Source organism: Oenanthe melanoleuca, chromosome 7 (assembly GCF_029582105.1).
Source record: "Oenanthe melanoleuca isolate GR-GAL-2019-014 chromosome 7, OMel1.0, whole genome shotgun sequence".
NCBI classification, from domain to species: domain Eukaryota; kingdom Metazoa; phylum Chordata; class Aves; order Passeriformes; family Muscicapidae; genus Oenanthe; species Oenanthe melanoleuca.
Genome location: NC_079341.1, coordinates 15,014,719 through 15,035,943, shown reverse-complemented (window position 1 = coordinate 15,035,943; position 21,225 = coordinate 15,014,719). Strand labels below are relative to the sequence as shown.

Below are 21,225 nucleotides of genomic sequence, written 5' to 3'. Positions count from 1 at the left end.
GCTTACCAAATGTATCATCAGCAGTTAATGGCCCAATAGCCTCTGCTGGGTCAGACACACCAGCTGCATTTTCTGCTGAGACTCTGTAGTAATAACTGGATCCTTGTTTCAATCCAGTTACCTAAAATGCACAAACAATCGTTTACTACCTCATATTAAAGATGATCTACACATTTTACCTACTGATGAAGAGAACACTGTACCTTAAAAGTAAGAGCAGGTACTAGTTTTGGGTTACAACGAATCCATTTGTCTGTTCCTTCCTCTTGCCTTTCAATAATATAGCCCAAGATAGGACTTCCTCCATCTTCCAGAGGGGGTTCCCATGTGAGCTGAACTGATGACTTAGTTTGATCTGAATGCTCAAGGTTAATGGGAGGACTTGGTCTCTCTGAAAAAAAATTGAGACAAACAGATTTGTGAAAATGATGAAGGAGCGTGGTTCTGAGAGTTACTGGTTTATATCTTACAGTATGATTTTTAAAGACTTTGCAAAGCTTTTTCTAAACTGATTTTTAAAATCAGTTTAATAATAAATAATAAAAGATAAATCCTAACTTCAGAGAAAAAATATTTGCAGTTCTCACTAAACCAAGTGGTAGCAAGGTACTTCTGCTATGTTTGAAGGACAAAAGCAGGGAAAACCTAACAGTAAACAGTATTTGCAGCACACACATTCGACAACTGAACTTTCCTGCATACATAGCATCCAAAATGCTCCTGTCTCATACATACACAGCATCCAAAATGCTCCTGTCTCATACATACTTTGCATACTCACCAATTGGGTCCATGATTTTTACTGCGCGTGTAGCAGCACTTGGTTTGCCAACTCCAACCATGTTTTGAGCTCTGACTCTGAAGAAATATTCTTCATTTTCCACAACATCAGTCAGGACAGCTGAGAGCTCATCAGCTCCTGTGGTCATAGTTGGCTCCCATCTGATGGTGGCTCTGTTACGCAGTTCAATAACGTAGCCAGTAATGGGGGATCCTCCATCATCCTCAGGTGGCTCCCAGCTAAGCGTGGCTCCAAACCTATTCACATCAGTAACTTCCACATTTTGAGGAGGACCAGGAACATCTGCATTTTATTTTAGGAGGAAAAAAGGAAAAAAAAAAAAAAGTAGGTTTTTTCTATTGTTAGAATTTGTACACAGCCATCAAACACTGAGTTTTCTGTAACTTCTGCTCACCAAATTTGCTCTTAGCTTCCACAGGTGTGTCTGTTTCCACTGGCTCACCAGTGCCCACTCTGTTGCGGGCACTGACACGGAAGAGGTACTCAACTCCTCCTTTCTGAAGCCCAGTAACAGTGTATTCACAATTTTCAGCACGATCTGTGACCACAATCCAGGTCTTACGCTTGATATCACGTCTTTCAACGACGTAGCCTATGATTTTGCTTCCACCATCACTTTCTGGTTCTTGCCATGCCAGACCAACTTCACCATCATAAGTTTCAGTGACTTCCAAGTTTCTAACTGGACCTGGAACATCTGTTAAAGATATGACAGTACTTCAGGGCATTGCATCTATTTTCTTCTCTCTGGCTAGAGAAGAGGAATCTGAGAGGAGATCTCCATATGCTTTCCCATGAGGGCAAGCAGAGGGCCCCCCTCAATAAAGGGTTTTTACTCTGTGAAATAATGGCAAACAAGGTTTTAATAATATGAGTACTTACCAATGACCTCTACATTGATGAATGCTTCTGCCTGGCCATGTTTGTTTCGAAGCACAACCTTGTACCTTCCCTTATCTGATTTCTTTGCTTCATAAATTTTGAAAGTAGTGCAGTCAGGTGTTGTATCAACAGTTGTTGTGGGCAGACTTTCCCCTGCTTTCAACCATTCAGCTTCTGCTCTTGGGTAGGCATCATATGGGACAGTCATAGTTAAAGGTTTCCCAACATCAACCACAAGGTTTTGATCACCAGTCTTGATTTTAGGTGCAGCTATGAAAGATGAATGTGAAAAGTCAGTACTTGCATATATATATATATACATATATAATGTCTATGTCTATGTCTATGTAAATGGATATATTTGTGCAGTCAGCAAAGAAGCTAACACAGAAAAGTAAAAGGAGCTGCTGTGTAAACTCTAAGGAAATCCTTCATATATTCATTGGACAACTCCAGAAAAAGAAATACAGAATATGGCTGGTTGCTATGTACTGTGTCCTCCTATAAAATCAGGAAAGAAGGAGTTGCTTTTTGAGAACTAATTTAATTATTCTGTAAAATAGACAAATTAGCAATTATATGTCTAATGTGACTTAAATGAGTAGGCCAAATAATTTTCTTTGTTTTTTTAGACTTAATTACAAGCTTTAAGCTCCTTTAAGCTTATATCTTGCTCTTTGGTATATACACATTGAAAAGTGACGTGTTTTCTTCAACAGCTGAACAGATGGTATAACAAAAAGTGTTTATTGTTTAAATTCATATTCATATAGTTTAACAGACTTGTTAAACAAACTTCAAATAGTTTAGCAATTTTCTCAGGCTGGTTTTTCAACCCTTTCAAAGAGCAAAAATCAATTTAGTTAAACTAAATTCACTAATCTAGGATTTTATAAAATAAGCACAAAGCAAGGAACTTACCAGCTAATTCAAGCTTAGCTCTGGCTTCCTTATCTTTGGCAATAAATCTGTATTCCCCTTGGTCACGGGGCTTTATGTCACACACCTGCAGCCTGTGGACCTTTCCTTCACTCATCATCTGATGTTTGTCACCTTGGATGATAATCATGTTGTTTCTCAGCCACTTGACCTCCACACCATCTTTGTTCAATTCAGCCATGAAGATGACATCTGCACCAGGAGCTTCATAAATATCTTGTGGTGGTCGAATAATCTCAACAGGGATTTCTGAAATAAACGTTAATTTATTTGGTGTTATTTGTTTATTGTTTCTACTATTATTAAATAATGTAGACATAAATCCCATCCATTTTTACACATACCTTCAACAAAAAGTCTTGCCCTAGATCTCCTGTCATCCACTCCACAGGAATATTCACACTCATCATCTAGTCTACAGTCTTTTATGATTAATCTGTGCAGATTTCCATCCTTTTCAAACTGGTATCTTTATAGGGGAGAAAAATATGCAGCATTTTAGTTTCCAGACATAACAACAAAGTAAAACAAGCATGTTTAGCATATTCAGAAGTATAACAAAATGCACATACTTTTTTCCTTCTTTGATTTCTCTTCCATTTCTGTACCATTTTACACTGACTTTCTCTTTGGAAAGCTGGCATGTAAAGACAGCATCATCAAATTCAGTGACAGTCTGGTCCTGGAGATGTTCAGTGAAGTCTGCTGGTGCTTCTGTGATGAGCAGCTCTGCAACTGACTTGTCTTGTCCAGCAGTAACAGTGTATTCACCTTCATCTACAAATCCACAGTCTTTAATGATCAATGAGTGCTTGAATTTGTCAATTTTGTACAAAATGCGCCTGTCAAAGGTGATCTCCTCTCCATTCTTTGTCCATTTGAGAGTTGCATTAAGGCGATTGACTTTGCACCAGAATGTGACAGTTTTCTTTTCCATGGTCTCAATGTCTTCAAGGGGTTCAACAATTCTGAGATCCTCCTCTGTTATGACAAAAAAGCAAATATTTTTACATTCTCACAGGAAATTGAATGTAAATGATGAAACAATTTTAATGCAGTGCAAATTATTTACCTAACACTTTTAAGGTGGCAGAGCTTTTAACGTGTTCCCCTCTCTGGTTTGTCAGTGAGACGGTGTAGGTAGCTTGATCTTTCAACTCTGCATCTCTGATTCTGAGAGTGTAGACTACACCCTTCTGAACAATAATGTACTTTGCACTATCAAATATTGCCTCATCATTTTTGTACCACTTCTCTTTGGCACCTTCTTTATTGACTTCACAGTTGAAGATAATTTCTTGACACTCATTAACTTCTTGGTCCTTAAGAGGAGTTATAATCTTGAGTTTTTCTGAAATGGAGAAAACAGAAGGAATAGGACATCATGTAGTATAAAGAATGCAACAAAACAAGAACCTACACATTGATAAAGTAAAGCTTACCAATCACTGCTAAGTGTGCTGTAGCTTTAGCTTCACCAACCATGACAGTGTACATTCCTATATCTCCTAGAACAGAGTCTTTAACCACAAGTGCTCTCTTTTTGCCATCTGAAATGATGTCATATTTATCACCAGGCTCCAGGACTGTGTCACCCCTCAGCCACTGTACTGCAATGGCTTCTTTGGATACTGAACAGACAAATTCAGCTTTTTCTCCTTCAAGCACCTCAAGGTTTTGTGGTCTGGTAAGAAATTCTGCTGCAAGTTCTGAAAGAAAACATTTGTGTAGATGTAGATGTTATTTTTGACTTGTCAATGGAATAAAACAAGTGTATTATTATTGATTTTTTTAATGTTTACATTTTTTTCCTGGCTATAAGCCCACCAAAGTAGCATTCTTACCATGTACAGTAAGTTTTCCAGTAGTACTAGAGCTTGGGAGCTTGCAAGTGTACTTGGCAGCATCTTCAGGGTGAGCATTATGTATAATAAGAATTCTCTTTCTACCATCAGAAATGTGTTCAAATCTACCACCATCAGGCACCTCTTCATCTCCTTTAAGCCAAGTAACTTCAGCATTAGGCTTTGAAACTTCACAGATCAATTTTACAGTGTCACTTTCATTTACTTCAAGATCAGGAAGATTTTTTGTGAAAACAGCCTCTTCCTCTGCAAAAATAATTTAGAAAGATGATTAAAGCCTGCCATAAAAAAAACAAAAACCCACTCTCACATTTTTTATTGTTCACATATTAGATTATAAAACACTGTGTTTACCTATCACTGTAAGTAGGCCAGAAGTCCGAGCTGTTTTTGCTTCACAGGAATATTCAGCTTCATCATCAAAGACACATTTACTGATGACAAGAATGTGTTCTGCACCTTTAGAAATTATGTCATACTTTTTGCCTTTTCTAATTTCCATGCCATCCTTAAACCACTTCACCTGTTTCAGAACAAATTAACATGGTTATTGACATGCTCATAATGGATTTCAGTGTGTTCTTTTATAGCAATGTAACAAAGTTTTCCCCATTGGCTGAAGGAGATTAAGAAGTCACTACAGACCTTGACATTTGGACGAGAAATTTCACATTCAAACCGAGCAGATTCTTTTTCTTTAACCTCAAGGTCAGTCAGGGGTTTCAGGAAGTCGAGACGAATAGCTGTAAGAGAATAGAACATTTTTAGAAGAGGGAGGTCTATGCTAGAGAAGTAAAACATTGCCAACCTTGATACTACTGCCAGTCACAGACACCACTGCAGCACCTAGACTTTTTGTAGAAAACTGAATTACTCACGCTCCACATTGAGAAAACATGATGTCTTAAAATCCTTAGCATCACAGGCATATGTTTTTGCATCGTCCAGAGTGCAGCCACGGATGATGAGTTTTCTGACCCTGCCATCAGAAATGATATCATACTTCTTCGATTTGTGAATTTCCTCTCCGTTTTTGAACCATTTAACTTTTGCATTTTCCCTGGAAACTTCACATTCCAGTACTGCAGTGGCTTCCTCTTCAACAGTCTGGTCTTCAAGTGGTTTAGTAAATTCAACTGGGGGTTCTAAAAGAAAGAGATACATTTTTGATAGAAAAGATCTAATTACAGCCAGTCTTCTGCTTGTACAGAACTGTCCCATGCTGTTTACTAATTTTCCTTGACTGAATACTCAAAAAGGCTCTTAGATGTCCCTACTGAAGGCTGCTTAAAACACTTTTTATTTTTAATACACAGACATTTTTTGTTAATTCTGGTAATTTCCTCATTTTCAGCCTACTGGAAAATTAGACAATTATATCCTTGTCCATGGAGTTTTTAATAAAAAGTCATAATAAAGCCTTGAAACTCAATTTCTTTAGCTGAACCATACCCATGTAATCTCAGTAACTCTAAAGTTATAGTGTGAACTTAGAGAATGCTTAGGTTTTTTGTTTTTTTTTTTGTTTTCAAATTTTCCTTGACTTACTGGATCAGTGTGTACAGTTCTTTTACTTCTTAATGATAGCACAGCTTGCAAGCAGTACAAGAGGATATACAGACAATGCTATGTTGTCCCTTGACTGATGGTGCAGTTATACTCTCACAGGTTTCTGGATGCTCAAAAGAACAGAAAAAGCCTCTGGGAGCCACCAAGGCTGGTATCCATGGGGCCTCTTGAGGCCAATTGAATGTTCAAGCCTGCAGCAAAGCCCTGGAAACCCTAATGAACTGGTTCATCTCCCAGATTTGAACCATTTCCAGTGTTTCCCCTTGTTTAGCTCTTCTGTGAAGTGCAAAGATTTTAAGTGAGTGGCTTTTTTTATCTACCAGTTGAATATTGTATAAATGATCCCAGCCATTTGATAAATACTGTGTATTAGCTTCCTATTGCAGGATGAATCATGAATGGACCATTAATGCTGATTATGGTTTAACCAAAATGACCGACTTACCTTTCACAAAAAGATTTGCTTGAGTTCTGAAATCTTTTGCTGTCAGTGATACCTCTCCTGCATCTGTTAACTTGACATCTCTAAGAATAAGTGTGTGAACTCTGCCTTCAGCACGGGTCACAACCTTACAAAATACAAAAAAAAAACCCCTTTGGTAACATCTACAACAAGTATTTAAGATATATTTCATGAAATAGCCTGCTATTTATGATTTGTGGAGTTTAGTTGTCCACTTTCATGTGGAATTTTGACAACTTCCTCTTGTATATACTATATTTAACTCAATCCTCCAAGCTTTGAGGATTTTGGGGCTGACTGGAGATGATGTCTATTTTGAACAGGTATTAAGAAATAAAAAAAAATAAGCAAACTTATGGGGAAAGTTGGCATTACTGCTGGCTACATGTAAAGTAAAAACTTTTGCAGAAATAGAGGTTTGGTACCCCCCACATACACTTTTCTGGAAATGCCAATTTGACTTTCTATTATTGAAATTTGGTAAAAAATTCTGCCTAAAAGACTAATTTCTGTGATGACCTATTGCCGATTCTACTTTGTAATCACAGTAAACAAAAATCAAAACACTTCAGTGGATAAGGGTTATAAATGTTCAGCTAAATGCCAGCCACAGAGGTAATAAAATAGTTTGAATCAGCACCAGCTAAAATGAAACACTTGTACAATTAGATTGATTCTTAAAGACAGCTGTAAATGTTTCAAGAGGCTATTTTAAATGGATAGAAAGTGATGCATTGAGTAAATATATCTGGTTTACCCTCAATTTCTTCTTGATAAAGTTTCAACTGTTCAAATGACAGTTTTGACTGTATATGTAAACTGCATGAAATCTGATTTTTTTTTCATGTAATTAAAATGATAGCTTGGACAGAATAGACCAAAATAATATTCCATTATACAGAATACCAAACATATAATATTTCTCTTGCCAGGCAGTTTTAACTTTCAATCCCCTGCACTGATCAATAGCTTTTCACACTTTTATTCTGAAACTCAAAAATAATTATCTTGGTTTATTTCATCTGCTGAGTTCCAACTCTGTTTATCTGTCCTTAATTACTGTAATAGGGTCCCTTATCATCATGATATGTTTTGATTTTCCTATTTCTACATTCTATTTATTTTAGTAAATCGTTTTAATTTATGCAAATTTCTTAAAGATCAGAAAGATCTAGTAAAACCTAAAAAAAATGTTAAAAGTTATATTTAAAAGAAATAGCAATCTATACCAAATTACTATTAGCAGCACTATTACAGGTTCTGAAACTTTGCTAGGTCATGCAATGGCTTGAAAGTTTACTTTGTCTTAGGTTTCCAACTTTTATTTGAATTTGCATTACTTTTTAGGCCTAGTATGCAAAAAAAGAAGTCTTACAACCATTAATACCCATTTCCATGTCTTAATGTATTAATTTATGTTTCTTTATTTATTTTCCCTACCATTAGCTTTAAACATTAAACTGACTGCATTCCAGGCTGCTCAGATCTCAGAGTTAAGAGCCAGCACTTGATGAAGGGTTAAAAATAGCTAGTGAGAAGTGCTTGACAAGCAAATCTGCCCAGAGAGTTATCTGGAGAGCCAGAACAAATGCCTGAAATGGAATTTGAATCCTCTTAATCCCCTTATATGTTGAATTGGACTGCAACTCAGCATTCAGGAGAAAAAAAGGTTTTTTCTAATAGCACCTTTCAAAATCCTCTCACTGTAACCACAAGTAACCTGAGCAAAAATTTTTCAGTATCCTTGTGGCTGAGTCTCCAACAGAATCAGGTACAAAATCACTGTTCTAATGATTGATACTTTGGAACCTTAGTTTCCCTTTGTATGATAAATAATTGTAGTATCCCAGAATACTGGAATTTCTGGGGAAAACTTGCATCTGATTTAGGGACCATTTAGCATTTGACACAGCAGAACTACAATATTGCTGTGCCTTAGCACTTCAACTGGCAGAGAATAAACAAGAAATAAAGAAGGGGAAGAGACTTGAAAGAGAAGAAGGAGGAGGAAACATGAGAAAAAGTAAAGTTTAGTTTCTTTACCTGATCACTGGGCTCCAGTTTCTTTCCTTTCAGGAACCATTCTACGGGGATTCCCTCATAAGAGAGTTCACAGTCGAAGGTTGCTGATTCCCCAGCTGTCACTGTTACATCCTTGAGGGGTCTCAGCAAGCCAATTACTCGAGCTTGGTAAGGAGAAGACATAATTTTTAAATTAGTCACTTTGCCCAAGAGAGAGCTGCTGCCCTTAGGTACTAATCTCCATGGTGGCTTCCCTCAGGAGAGCCAGACATCGCAATGCTGCTCTTTAAATTCCCTAAATAGAAGAGGCCACCCTGGGCTCTTAGGGGAGGGCTGGTCACCTACAATTTCCTATTTGCAGAGCGTGTTTCTTTAAATTGAACAAGGTCAGCAGCAAAGTTGCTCTGCATCTGTCTCCTTGCCAAGCCTTGCGTGCCTGTTGCTAGATAAGGCATGTGTTTCCAAAATAGTGAGGGCTGGGATTGGAGTGGGAAACAAGTGGTCTTCAGCCCTGTAGTCTGTCCCTGTCCATCAAGCTCTTAACCCTATCCCCAGATATCACTGTTATCCTATCCCCTCCAGCTCACGTGACCCTTCGATGCAGCAGAGCCTTTGCTTGCAATATTTGATTTCATAACAGCATGTATGATGCCAGACCATGAAGCAGCCTTCAAGGCCATCTCCTTAATATTACTTCTTCTATATGAATAAATGAATAAGGTTAGAAAACACTTAGGGCATTCCTTAACAAAAAAAAAATTAAGACAACCTGAGTAACTAATCCCTGAATTGCTGCTCTGGAAAGCATTGCTGTGGGTTCAACACAGTATAGAGATTTGCTATCCACTCCAAAGAGGCAGTGAGTACCATGTTTTCACTTAACTAATCAATTTATTTCAGTTTAAAAGACACTTACGTTTCACCCGAAGGTGAGCTCCAGACTTGGCATTTGCTGCTTGGAAATCCACTCCACCAGCTTGATCTAAGCGTACATTGTACAGTGTAAGGAAGTGCTTTTTCCCTTCCTCCTTGATTTCACATTCCTGCAAAAACAGAATTGAAATAATTTTTCCAGTATATTTCTTTTGTAATCCTCACCAAAAGAACCCCTACTTCTCATACCATGCTTCTGTTTTCTTCTACTCCATTCACAACTCTTACACCCACATGAAATATACCTTATAAATATTCATTCATAGGCCTTTCCTTTCAAATTCTCTAATGCAGACAGCTTCCTCTTGGAAAGAAAGGGCAGCAGGCAACACATTCCTATGCTGAGTAGCCAATATATTAATATATATGTAGACCAGTCAGAGGCCTAGCTCCCCCAAGGGAACCAGAAATTGCCAAGCTTGTGCTGTGACCTTTCCTTGAGAAGACCCTTCCTTCTTATATCTAGACAGTGATTTTCATGTAACATCTGATCTTTGTGTATTATTCACATTGGTACCATTACATAGAAGCCAAATTGTTGCCAATTGTGATTGTGTTGTTTCTTTATTTCCCAGATCCTTCCAGCAAGGAGCTTAGAATATTTGATTAAGCTCTGCACAATTTTACACCAATTTTAGCTGTCATAGAAATGAAAAAAGTTTGGAAATGTGATCAACATTTATTTAAACTAAGTATAACTCAAAACCCACTGGAAAAAGCATGCCATACGAAGTTTGCATTTTTAAATGTCATTATGTTTTAGTGAATTCCACGAGGTCTTTGCACTTTGGATATATGATTGTTTGGTATTGCTAGCAATGCAGAATGTACTGTTTTGCATAAAAATAACTTATTATTTAGCTATTTTGGATTACATCTGTACAGCATTTAAAACACTATTAACTAAAGCTCCCACTGTTTTAATATAGAGACTCTTCCTGAAAGCAGAAGGAGATCAAATCTAGTTTCTGCATCACCCTCTCCCTCACGCCCCATCTCCCTGGAAAGTATTGAGACACATAAAAAAAATCATTAAATATTTGCTTACAGCTGATTCAGTCAAGGGTTCTCCTTTTAGCTTCCAATTGCCATGGACACCTTCCTCAGAGATTTCAATATCAAAACGGGCAGTCTCTGTCTCAACCACCTCCACACTGTACAGGGGTCGCACAATCTCAATATCCCGGTCTGGAGAAGAAAACACTATTAACTCCCCCTGTCTCTAGCAAGAGATCTCTACAGAGCAGCCCACTAGAATAACCATACCTTCAATATCAAGTTTAGCAGAGGTTTGATCAGTACCACAGTCACAAGTGTACTGTCCAATGTCTTTCTTCAAAGCTTTCTTGAGAATAAGGATTCTCTTTTTGCCATCAGCCTTAATAACGACATTCTTTGATGCAGTAATTGGCTTGCCGTCCTTCATCCATTTCACTGGGGCATCTGCTTTGCTGATTTCACATTGCAAGATTACTTCATCTTTCTCCACAGCAGTGTAATCCTGCAGCTTCCCAGTGAAATAAGGGTCTCCCTCTGCAAGCAAAAGTTAAGACATATTTCAGCCTGAAGTTTGAATCTTCCAGAAAGAACAACTAGTTTCTACCATAAAACATATTTTTTGTTTATATCCTGCAAGAAGGACTAAATATAATCTTTTTTCACAGTTCTGCTACAAAAAAAAAGAAAACAATAAACACCTATGAAACAATTCAGGGCATTACTAATATTTTTGACAAATTTTTGATGCTTTAGAAATTTTAGAGCACTGTTTTAAGTATTTATTTACTAACTTTGCAATTTTGCATGAAGTTTTAAAATTATTGTAATCATCCTTTGTGAATAGGTAAATGGACGCCCAAGGAGGAAATTCAAATTGCTAGATTTTCAAAATCATAATTTAGATTTAGGCCAACCTCAAGTCTTTCTGATTGCTATTTTATATTAATAAAACTCTTCAAATAATATACATCAGGCAATTTTTTTTTGTATTCTTACCCAGAACAGTGAGTTTAGCTTCTGAGGATTGGCCCATAGCTTCCACTTTAATCTGAGAAGTATCATCAATAGTAAGATCTTTGATTGTGAGTGTATGGAATTTGCCATCATCTGCCATTGAAACCACTTTGCTGGTATGCAGTCGTTGGTCATTCTTGAACCAGACCACAGTGATATTCTCATGGGAGAGCTCCACAGTGAACTCTGCAGTTTCTCGCTCCTTCTTTGTAACGTCCTTGAGAGGAGTGATGAATTTCAGGCGGATACCTGTAACAACATAACATGTCATAACGTCATCAACATAAACTGGGCAAGTAAGTGGTGCAAACCTTCCCTAGAAAGATGAACAAACCTTCAATAATTAGCTTGGCACTTGTTCTTTTATCCTCAGCTTCAAATGTGTACTTCACTTCATCCTCAAAGGCAACAGATTTAATAATCAGAGCATGCTTTGTTCCGTCTGAAATAATTTCAAATTTCTCATCAGGAGTGATCTCTTCTGTTCCTTTCAACCAGCGGAAAGTCTTGGGTTCTCTGGATACCTCACATTCAAACTTAGCTTCATCCTTCTCAAAGACTTTCACATCACTTAGTGGCGTGATAAAGATAAGAGGCAGTTCTGAAATCAAAGAAGAGCTCTTTCAGATCAGTTCATACCATGCTTTCTGACACTAGATCTGTTCTCACGCCCTGAAACACACATGGAAATGTTGGCCAAGTGCAGACTGTACCTTTCACTTTCAGATTAGCAGCACTTTTAGCATTGGCAGCTTGGAAAGACACTTCTCCAGTCATATCAAGTTTGCAGTTATGAAGGACAAGAATATGCTTCTTCCCATCTTCAATGATTTCACAGTCCTGGTGATAAGGAAACACACATCCCACCCCAAATATTAATTTTCTTAGAAACCACTAAGAAAACACTATTATTAATCATGTTTTCCTACTGGAAATTATGGTCTAAAAATAAAGAAGAATCCTTACAGGTGAAGGTGTTAGGGTTTCTCCCTTTAGCTTCCATACAGGATGGACATCAGGCTCAGAAATTTCAATTTCAAAGCGTGCTGTTTCACCAACAAATACTTCCACTCCATACAGTGGGCGCTCCACTTTAATTAAGCGAGCTAAAAATAAAAATAAAAAAATCAAAAATTTGCATCTGTTTACTCACAAATTGTATACCATAGAAATATAATTCTAGAAAGCATCTTAAGCCTCTCCCTTTTCCTTCTTTTGAGCATTCAAATGCTATGACCAGTAAGTGTTTACCTAACCTATTCCTGAAAAGCAGCAAGTTGGCAGTCTACCACCTCCTTCTATAATATGTCTGAAAATTCAGTTATTTTTGATAAGAATATTTTTCCTAAAAATTAACCCAGATATCTGTGAACTAAACTGATTCGTTTTTTCTTGATGGTAACTGGACAAAGAGAGTAACTGATCATCACAGTCTATATAACAGCTATCTGTAGCTGTCAAATACATTGTCTGTTGTAATTACTTTTAATAAATTTAAATCTAGGTATTTCATCCATTCATCATAACACCATGCTTTCCACAGGTGCATTTTTGGTGTTGCTCTCTAGAGAGTGCCTGTCTGTCTAACTGGCTTACAAAGGTTTTGGTATTTCCCCCTAGTGAAGACACGATTACTTACACTCAACGCTGATATTGGCACTTGTCTTGTCAGTTCCACAGTCACACTCATAAAGCCCTTTGTCACTCTCTGCAGCCTTCTTGATCTTCAGGATACGGCGCAAGCCATCCGTTTTTATGGAAATTCTGTTGGAAGCTATTAGTTCTTCACCATCTTTGTACCATTTCACTGGCACATCTTTGCTTAGTTCACACTCCAGAGTAATGTCATCTTTCTCTACAGCACTGTAGTCTTGTAATTTCACAGTGAAATATGGATCAGCCTCTACAAAAGTCACAGTGGATAAGAAAAATTAGTCATATAAATATACTAAAATGTCAATATTTTGTCGCTTTCTACTTACAAAAATTGCTAATATTTATTCTACAGCAGGTTTTACATTTATTTATGTACCTAAGACTTTCAGGTTGGCTTGTGTGCTCATGTCCTTGACTACAGCCTTTATTTCTGAGATATCATCAAGTGTTACTTCTCTCATTTCTAGTTTATGAACTTTGCCTTCTGAAGTAATTAAAACTGTTCTGCTTGTGTGAAGTCTCTTGTCATTTTTGAACCATTTCACAGGCATGTCTTCATGAGAAAGCTCAAACTGAAACTGAGCTGTTTCCCCCTCTTTCACTGTTTGATCCTGTAGAGGTGATATGAACTTCAGCCTCACACCTGTAATGTAGACATATAAATACAATCAGAAAAAAAGGGTAATGTAGCCCTGAAAGATATATTCTTTATTCTTTTCTTGAATTTTTTTGTTCAGGAGAAAATACTTGCCTTCCACAAACAGTCTTGCTGTGCTCTTCTTGCCATCAACCTCAGCAGTGTATTCTCCCTCATCATCAAACTGTGAATCATTGATAACAAGAATGTGCTTCTTTCCATCTGCAATGATGTCAAATTTTTCTCCAATCTTGAGTATATCAGTGCCCTTGGACCATATAACGTTGGCCTCCCTGGTAAGGACACATTCAAACCTGGCTTGGCGCTTCTCAGGAACAGTGACATCCTTCAGGGGCACAGCAAAGTCCAGTTCGATTTCTGGAAGCAAAAGATAACCCATCATTTGTAATGTGCTCTGTGTGAGCCCTGCCCAAGCTGGTGCACACCTGTGGGCCATCCTACCTTTTACTGTCAGGATAGCTGTGGTGACAGCATTAAGAGCCTGGTAAAGGACTTCGCCAGCCTGGTCTAACTTGACTTTGTGCAAGGTTAGGAAGCGCTTTCCTCCTTCAGCTTTGATTTCACATGTCTGGAAAAATGACAGACTTGGTTAAATACAAATACCAGTGGAATGCAAATGCCTTGCTGCTGGGTGTTTTCAATTAAGGGATTTTCATAAGCATTGTAGATATGGTAAAGAGTCAGGTGGGAAGAATGAAATTGCTTTTCAAGGAACACTTTTACTCAATAATTAAAATATGGAGTACATTTCTTCAACATTCCACACTTCTTTAGAATCTCAGAATCATTCCTACAAAATATAAAGGATATTTCTACTATTGCTTGAACTACATGCTGTAATACCTTAAGAAAATGAAGGCCTTCAAAACTTAGCTTTTATAAAAAATATAATCCTTGCTTAGAGAATCAGTATTTTTAATCATATATTCTGGACCGAGTAGTAATGACATGTCTTAACATAAAGATTCAAGGAACCTGTTCACAGAATTTAATTTAAATCAATAGTTTTGTAAAATTCAAGGATGCTTACAGGTGAAGGTCTCAGGATTTCTCCTTTCAGCTTCCATTCACCAGGAATATCTTCTTCAGATATTTCTGTATCAAAGTTTGCTGTTTCCTTCTCATAAACTGTAACATCCTCTAATGGCTTCAGAAGCTCAACTTCACGCTCTATGCACAAATGAACACATATATGATTAGATCGAGTTTTGATAGAGGTTTATAATAATTCAGGCTTTAATTATTTGTTTGTTTATACAAGGAGATTAAATATAATCCAAGGAATAGCTTCCTTACCACCAAGGGTCAGTTTAGCGGGGTATCTGCGACCTTCAACTTCCACTGCATATTCTCCAACATCAGCAGGACCAGCATTCTTGATTTTCAGGAAAATTTTATTTCCTTCTTTCAAGATTTCTGTCTTGTCAGTGGGTTCAGCAGGGATTTCCTCATCTCCTCTAAACCATTTAATGTTTGGTGTATCCTTGACAATGTCACAGCTGAAAGTAGCTGTTCCTTTTGGTTTAACATGCTGGTCTCTTATGGGTTTTACTAACCAGTCCCTTATGACTTCTGCATGACAAAAAATTACACAAGAAAACAGCTTAGCAGACTTTTATTAAAAATAGATATGTCATAAAAAAGAAGAATAGTAACTAAGAGATTTAGTATTACAAGAAGTTTTAATAGCTGTAAAAATCTTATCTGTCCACTTATATTTTAAGACAATGAGAAAATTTTCATAATTTTAAAGTAGCCCAAATACCCTAGAGAGAAAAAAGAACATGATTTTGGTTGCTTACCTACTACCTTAACACAAGATGAGCATGACAGTTCAGAGTCTTCCACAGTAACAGTGTAAGTGCCAGCATCAGCATCATCTGAATCAGTGACTGTGAGGGAATGTGACAAACCAATAACACCCAGAGCAAATTTCCCAGGCTTGGCTTTGATGATTTTACCATCCTTTCTCCAGACCACATTCCTTTCTTTGTTAAGCTCACATGTTAAGTACAGTGGCTGGGTTTTAATGACAGTCACTTCTTCTTCAAGGGTTTTCACAAACCGCACTGGGAGTTCTGTGGGAAACAAATTATTTTGGTTTGTCTCCTTTAGATATAGAACACGTGATGCAGAAATACCTTATATAATAATATGTGTAGTGATTGAGGGAAACAGAAGGATACATTTACCAACTACTGTAAAATTATAAAGCACCAGTTCTAGCTTGAGCAGTAGCTAGCCTATTTATAAATTTGAAATAGGGAATACCTTCAACAATAAGTTTGGCTGTCGAGGTCTTCTCTTTGTTCCCCAGTCGTAACACACAAGTATATTCACCAGCATCAGACAGCTGCACATCAATAATATGCAGCTTCCTGTCCTTGCCATCAGCAATAAACTTGTGTTTTGGGCTCTCTCGGATGTTACTTCCATCTTTCATCCAGCTGGTAATTGCAGTGGATGGTGAAATGAGGACTTCAAAGATTGCAGAAGACCCAACAGACTCAGCCTCTTTTAGCACTATATCCTTCATCTCCTTGACAAACTTCAGTGGTACAGCCTTGAGCTGGTAAGTAAACGGAGGCTCTTCAGGAGGTTTTTCACCACCACTGCCTGGCCTGAGTTTCCTTCTTTCTGCATCTGCTGGTGATGGTGTCTTCTTGGCTGTAATTAAGATTCAGAAATTAAGAAACTAATCCTGATTAGTTGTTTTTGATTGTAGGCTGTGCTGATTTTGGTTGGGGGAGATTTAACACTCTTCTAAGCAGTGACTATGAGGCTATATATTTGGATTTGTGTTGAAAACAATCTTGATAATACAGAGATATTTTTGTGATTGCTGAGAGGTGCTTGCAGAGCCAAGGCCTTTTCTGCTTCTCAAACAGCCCCACCACTGAGAAGGCTGGGAGTGCACAAGAAATTGGGAAGAGGTACAGCCAGGAAAGCTGATCCCAAGTGACCAAAGTGATATCCTACACCATATGGTGTTATGGTCAGTATGTAAAGGAGGGGCAAGAAGAAGGGGGGACATTCAGAGTTATGACATTTGCCCTTCAAGGGATGGAATCCTGCTGTCCTGCATATGGGTGAACACATCCCTGCTCATGGGAAGTGGTGAATGAATTCTTATCTTGCTTTGTTTGTGTGCTCTGCTTTTGCTCAACCCAGTGAGTTTCCTCACTTTTACCCTTCTTATTCTTTCCTCCCTCCCACCATAGGGGAGTGAGTGAGTTACTGTGTGGGGCCTGATTGCCAGATGGAGTTAAACCATGACAAGGTATTGCCTGTAATACCTTACCTTTGACTGGACTGATACCCTTTGGAGATTCTTCTTTTGATGGCTTGGCCTCTGAAGTAGAACAGCAAGATTATCAGGAATGTAGTTAAATAAACATACTTACTAACATACTAAACTAAGACAAGCATTTATTTTACATATCAGATTTTTTCATTTTTCATGTAAAAAGGGAAGAAAGGATATAAACATATCTCTATTTTTATAGCACTTATGCTGTCTGTATCTCAATCTGAAGTGTGGGAATGACATATTCATCAGTAGAGCTTAACAGGCAGCTTAAAAGTTCCTATTTCCTTAATGTGTTGTCCAAAATTTGTAAAATTTTGTCATTCCTTGACACTGGATTTAAGATTAGGCCCTTAATCAATACCCACCTGTCAGCTAAAATAGTTTAAATGCCTATTAAAATTATATGAGCTTTTTTTTTTAAACCCACACACTTTTACTAAAAAAATAGTAAAATGATAAGCTATGTAAATTGAATATGTCTCAAAACAATGTGGTACTTTTACTATTAGTAACCTAACTTGTGATGAATCATCACAGACTTTTGAAAATATTACCCATGCTATGAGGCCTCTCATTACCTTTTTGTGAAAAGAAATATAAAAGATACTTTTAATGGGAGAATGATATGGATGAAATGCAGGACAGATTTTATTGCAGTGGATGGAAAAACAAATGCTAGAAAAAAACGAGTGAGTTTTCCTGAGGAGACAATGGCACACAGAACGATTCATGGAGTCGTAGAAAAGTATAAGACTAAGACAATGAACAGTGATCACACAGCTGAGTGTACAGAAAGGTAAGACAAACACGTGAAGAGTGGCTGAATGCCAATAAAGCTGACAGACTTGATGAACTGCAAATGGTGTTACTAAAACACAATGGCAGGCGGTGCTCTCCTGAAGCAAATGGCACAAGCACTTCGTGGAAGAATGTGGCATCAGTCCTCCTCACCTCGCTTTGCATGAGACTTTGCTGGAACATCCAGAACTTCACATGGCTCTCCAGGTGCATCCAAATTCTTATTTTCACTCCAAAGTCTAGTGGCCTGCTCAGCCAGATGAGCAGGTTCTGATTTCTGGTGTTCTTTCTCTCCTTCTGCTTTCTTAGAAGTTATTACCTTACCTGTGCTTGAGGAGTGAGTATCTTCTCCATTTGCAAGGATGCCTTTGCTTGATGATAATTTGTCTATGAGCTTTCCCTTCTCTTTTTTCATGGTACCAGATGTGGTTTTTCCAATGCCATGTTCAGGTGATGTTTTTTCATCTGATATACCTTCTGTAGCTTGCTTTTCTTCAATTTTATCTTTTCTACTTTTATGAGCTAGAGTTTCTTTATGTTCATCCTGAATGGTATGAATGTCTTGAATCTGTTGTTCATCTTGACTTTGTGGTGGCTGAATAGCAACCATCTTTACTGACTCAGATATGGCTCCCTTTTCATGCTCTCCCACGGGAACTTCACTTGCCTTTCCTCCTGTAATCACTGTATCAAATTCTTTTTCCACAGGCAGAATTTCAGGGGCATACTGTTGAATTTTGCCCTTTTTTAAGTGGGTGCTAAAGATAGTTTTTTCTTCCTTCTCTGGTATAATCTTCTTGCCTGGTTTTTTATCACTTAGGAGTGCTTTCTCAGTCAACAATTGTCCTAAACCCTCCTCATAATGAACTTCTTTCTCTGTAGAGTATTTTTCTCTTGCTTTCATTTCTACTACTTCTGACTTAAGAACAGATGGTTTAACAATTGTGTGAGGTTTTTCTCTGGGAACCTCCTCATCTTCAGTGGGGTGTTCTAGGTCAGCACCTTTTCTCAATCCTGGCTGAGCCTCCTCAGACAGGTCTAAGGAATGTACTTCTGCTGATGTAAAATCCAGATTCTTGTCTTTCTCATCATCTCGAAAATCTCCCATTTTCTTTGCTTCTTTGTTAAGAACCTTATCTAGAGGAATTTCAGGTACTGTGCTACCAGATTGCTTCATCCTCTGAAATTTACTTTGTGTGCCATGTCCCTTCACAGATTCTCCAAGAGGAACTTCAGATTTCTCTGGAGTAAAACCTTCTCTCTCATTTTCATTTCTAAGCTGAGGAGTTTCAGCTGTGCCTGCCTCTATGATATCCTGTACAAATGAAGTTCTATCCTTAATGTGAATCTTTTCAGGTTGTAAACTTATTTTTGATTTTTTCTCTTTTCCTAGAAGTCCTTTCTGGTCTCTGGGCTGACATGGCTTTCTGGGTTTAGGTACACAAGTTGATTCAATTTCTTCTTCCTTTTCATGGCCAGGAATCTTTCCTTCATCAAGAACACCAAACTTTTCAGAGCCCTTCTCTATGGCATCTTCCCTATGAACCAGCAATTTAATTTCATCCTCCTTTTCTTCTCCAGAACCTCTTTCCACATGTTCAGATGTTGTAGAAATCAATTTCACTTCCTCATCAGGTAGTGGCAGTTCCTCCTTTGTGTATGTAGTGTGATCCATTTCGACTTCTAATTTCTCACCTGTAAGGGTAGTCTTTCCTGAAACTACAGGTGTCTTTTCTGGGTCCTCCTCTTCAGAAGCCAGGACAAAATACTTAAGAGACACTTTCTCCTGCTCATCTGTCTCTGAATTCAGTATTCCACCAGCTGTTTCCAGTGAGATTTTATAATCAAGTGGCTCTATGGCTGGAACTGTCTGCTTGGGACTTACTTTCTCTTTCACATGCAAGCTTTTTTCAACCAAAATCTTCTTTAATACAATTGACTCAGGCTTTTCTTCTTCCACTGAGGGCATTTTATCTCTATGCTTTATTACAGATGGTGCATCAGGCTTTTCTGCAGCTACAAAGGTTTCATAGGTAATTTAGAGAGTAAAAATCCATAAGAATAAGAATCAGGAACAATATATTTTTAGACAAATTTTACAGCTATACCTGAAATAAAATGAACATAGAACACTTTGTCTCTACACTACAGAAATTTACAACATAACCACAAAAGACAGGTAAGAACAGCACACATGAACACAAAACCTAACTAAACCACTGTTAGCAGTGTCTCATTGGCCCACCAAATAAAATCCAGCAGAGGTGAAAAGTAGCAGAAAATGACAGCTATCTGATGACTGACATAAAATAGGTGAACTGTGCCACTGCAGGCTACATCACCAGATCAATGGCCAAGAGACATGAATGATTTGGCTTCTCAGATGCCCAAGATCTGAGCTCTCCTCAACATGAGGCCCTTTGAATGGTGAGTGAGCACAATGGACAACAGCTGTGCTGGGATAGAATGGGCTCAGAGTGTTTCAGAGGAAATGGAACCATCACAGCTCTGTTTTTTTTCACAGAAGGCTTTGTTCTGGGGTCCTAAGAACAGCAGGTGAAAGTAGCAATACTCTAATTCTTCAACATCACTCTCAGTTTTCCTCAGGGCTTCAATGACAAACCAAAAGCAGAAAACAAAACAACACAACAATAGTTTAGAAACACATACAACTTTTGTGTGTCTACACAGGAAATACACAGAAATACAAGAAAACATGTATCAGGACATAAGGAACATCAAGAAAACAACAGAATACACAAATTTCATAATAGGACAACAAATAAAGACACACATACTAACACCCAGACAAAAGAGCACAGATTGGTCTCCATAGTATATCAGAGATGTTTTTGTTTTAAATTAGGTGACAGTACCTAGAGTAACAAGATCCTTGAACAGGATCTCAAATCATCCTGTAAGCTCTTCCCATTTTTTATACTGAAGGTATTTAGATATGTCAGAGAAAAACCTTTTAAATAGCATAGAATACACATAAATACCTGCTTTCTTTCCAACAACTGGAGTTGTCACTGGAGTAGTAACAGTGGGTGCTGGTTCTTCAGCTGGTTTTGGAGATTTTAGAGCTATATGGGGGAAAAAAGTTTTAATAGATTAAGTGTGATGTTCTTTAAATAATGTTTTGCAGATGGTAGGAAAGTTCTAGTCTTATTAATTCTAAAGGCCTTTGTGTGGACACTTAATATTCATTGCACAAGGTGCTGGGTCATCTTGTCTAGACTGTACTTTTGCCAAGAAAGGTTGGACCCTTGAAGTCACCTTCCAACCTGGTATTTTGTGATTCTGTGAACGTCC

At 37.8% G+C, this 21,225-nt stretch overlaps 1 protein-coding gene across 1 annotated transcript in view; it reads right to left on the bottom strand.

The window, feature by feature from the left end:
* TTN (titin) overlaps positions 1–21,225 on the bottom strand; it is a 235,634-nt gene that overhangs the window by 83,152 nt on the left and 131,257 nt on the right. Inside the window, exons 174-206 of the mRNA XM_056496551.1 lie at positions 20,913–20,996; positions 17,104–17,154; positions 16,074–16,469; positions 15,605–15,880; positions 15,099–15,374; positions 14,833–14,972; positions 14,244–14,370; positions 13,896–14,159; positions 13,521–13,787; positions 13,128–13,391; positions 12,455–12,594; positions 12,202–12,328; positions 11,823–12,089; positions 11,471–11,737; positions 10,742–11,008; positions 10,524–10,663; positions 9,459–9,585; positions 8,564–8,706; positions 6,503–6,626; positions 5,367–5,633; positions 5,134–5,231; positions 4,843–5,011; positions 4,468–4,734; positions 4,066–4,332; positions 3,696–3,974; positions 3,196–3,604; positions 2,968–3,092; positions 2,606–2,872; positions 1,685–1,954; positions 1,197–1,499; positions 782–1,084; positions 204–391; positions 7–121 (exon numbers count right to left, since the gene is read on the bottom strand). Coding sequence (XP_056352526.1) covers positions 7–121; positions 204–391; positions 782–1,084; positions 1,197–1,499; positions 1,685–1,954; positions 2,606–2,872; positions 2,968–3,092; positions 3,196–3,604; positions 3,696–3,974; positions 4,066–4,332; positions 4,468–4,734; positions 4,843–5,011; positions 5,134–5,231; positions 5,367–5,633; positions 6,503–6,626; positions 8,564–8,706; positions 9,459–9,585; positions 10,524–10,663; positions 10,742–11,008; positions 11,471–11,737; positions 11,823–12,089; positions 12,202–12,328; positions 12,455–12,594; positions 13,128–13,391; positions 13,521–13,787; positions 13,896–14,159; positions 14,244–14,370; positions 14,833–14,972; positions 15,099–15,374; positions 15,605–15,880; positions 16,074–16,469; positions 17,104–17,154; positions 20,913–20,996 — 7,074 coding nt within the window. The remainder of the gene's footprint in view (positions 1–6; positions 122–203; positions 392–781; positions 1,085–1,196; positions 1,500–1,684; positions 1,955–2,605; positions 2,873–2,967; positions 3,093–3,195; positions 3,605–3,695; positions 3,975–4,065; positions 4,333–4,467; positions 4,735–4,842; positions 5,012–5,133; positions 5,232–5,366; positions 5,634–6,502; positions 6,627–8,563; positions 8,707–9,458; positions 9,586–10,523; positions 10,664–10,741; positions 11,009–11,470; positions 11,738–11,822; positions 12,090–12,201; positions 12,329–12,454; positions 12,595–13,127; positions 13,392–13,520; positions 13,788–13,895; positions 14,160–14,243; positions 14,371–14,832; positions 14,973–15,098; positions 15,375–15,604; positions 15,881–16,073; positions 16,470–17,103; positions 17,155–20,912; positions 20,997–21,225) is intronic.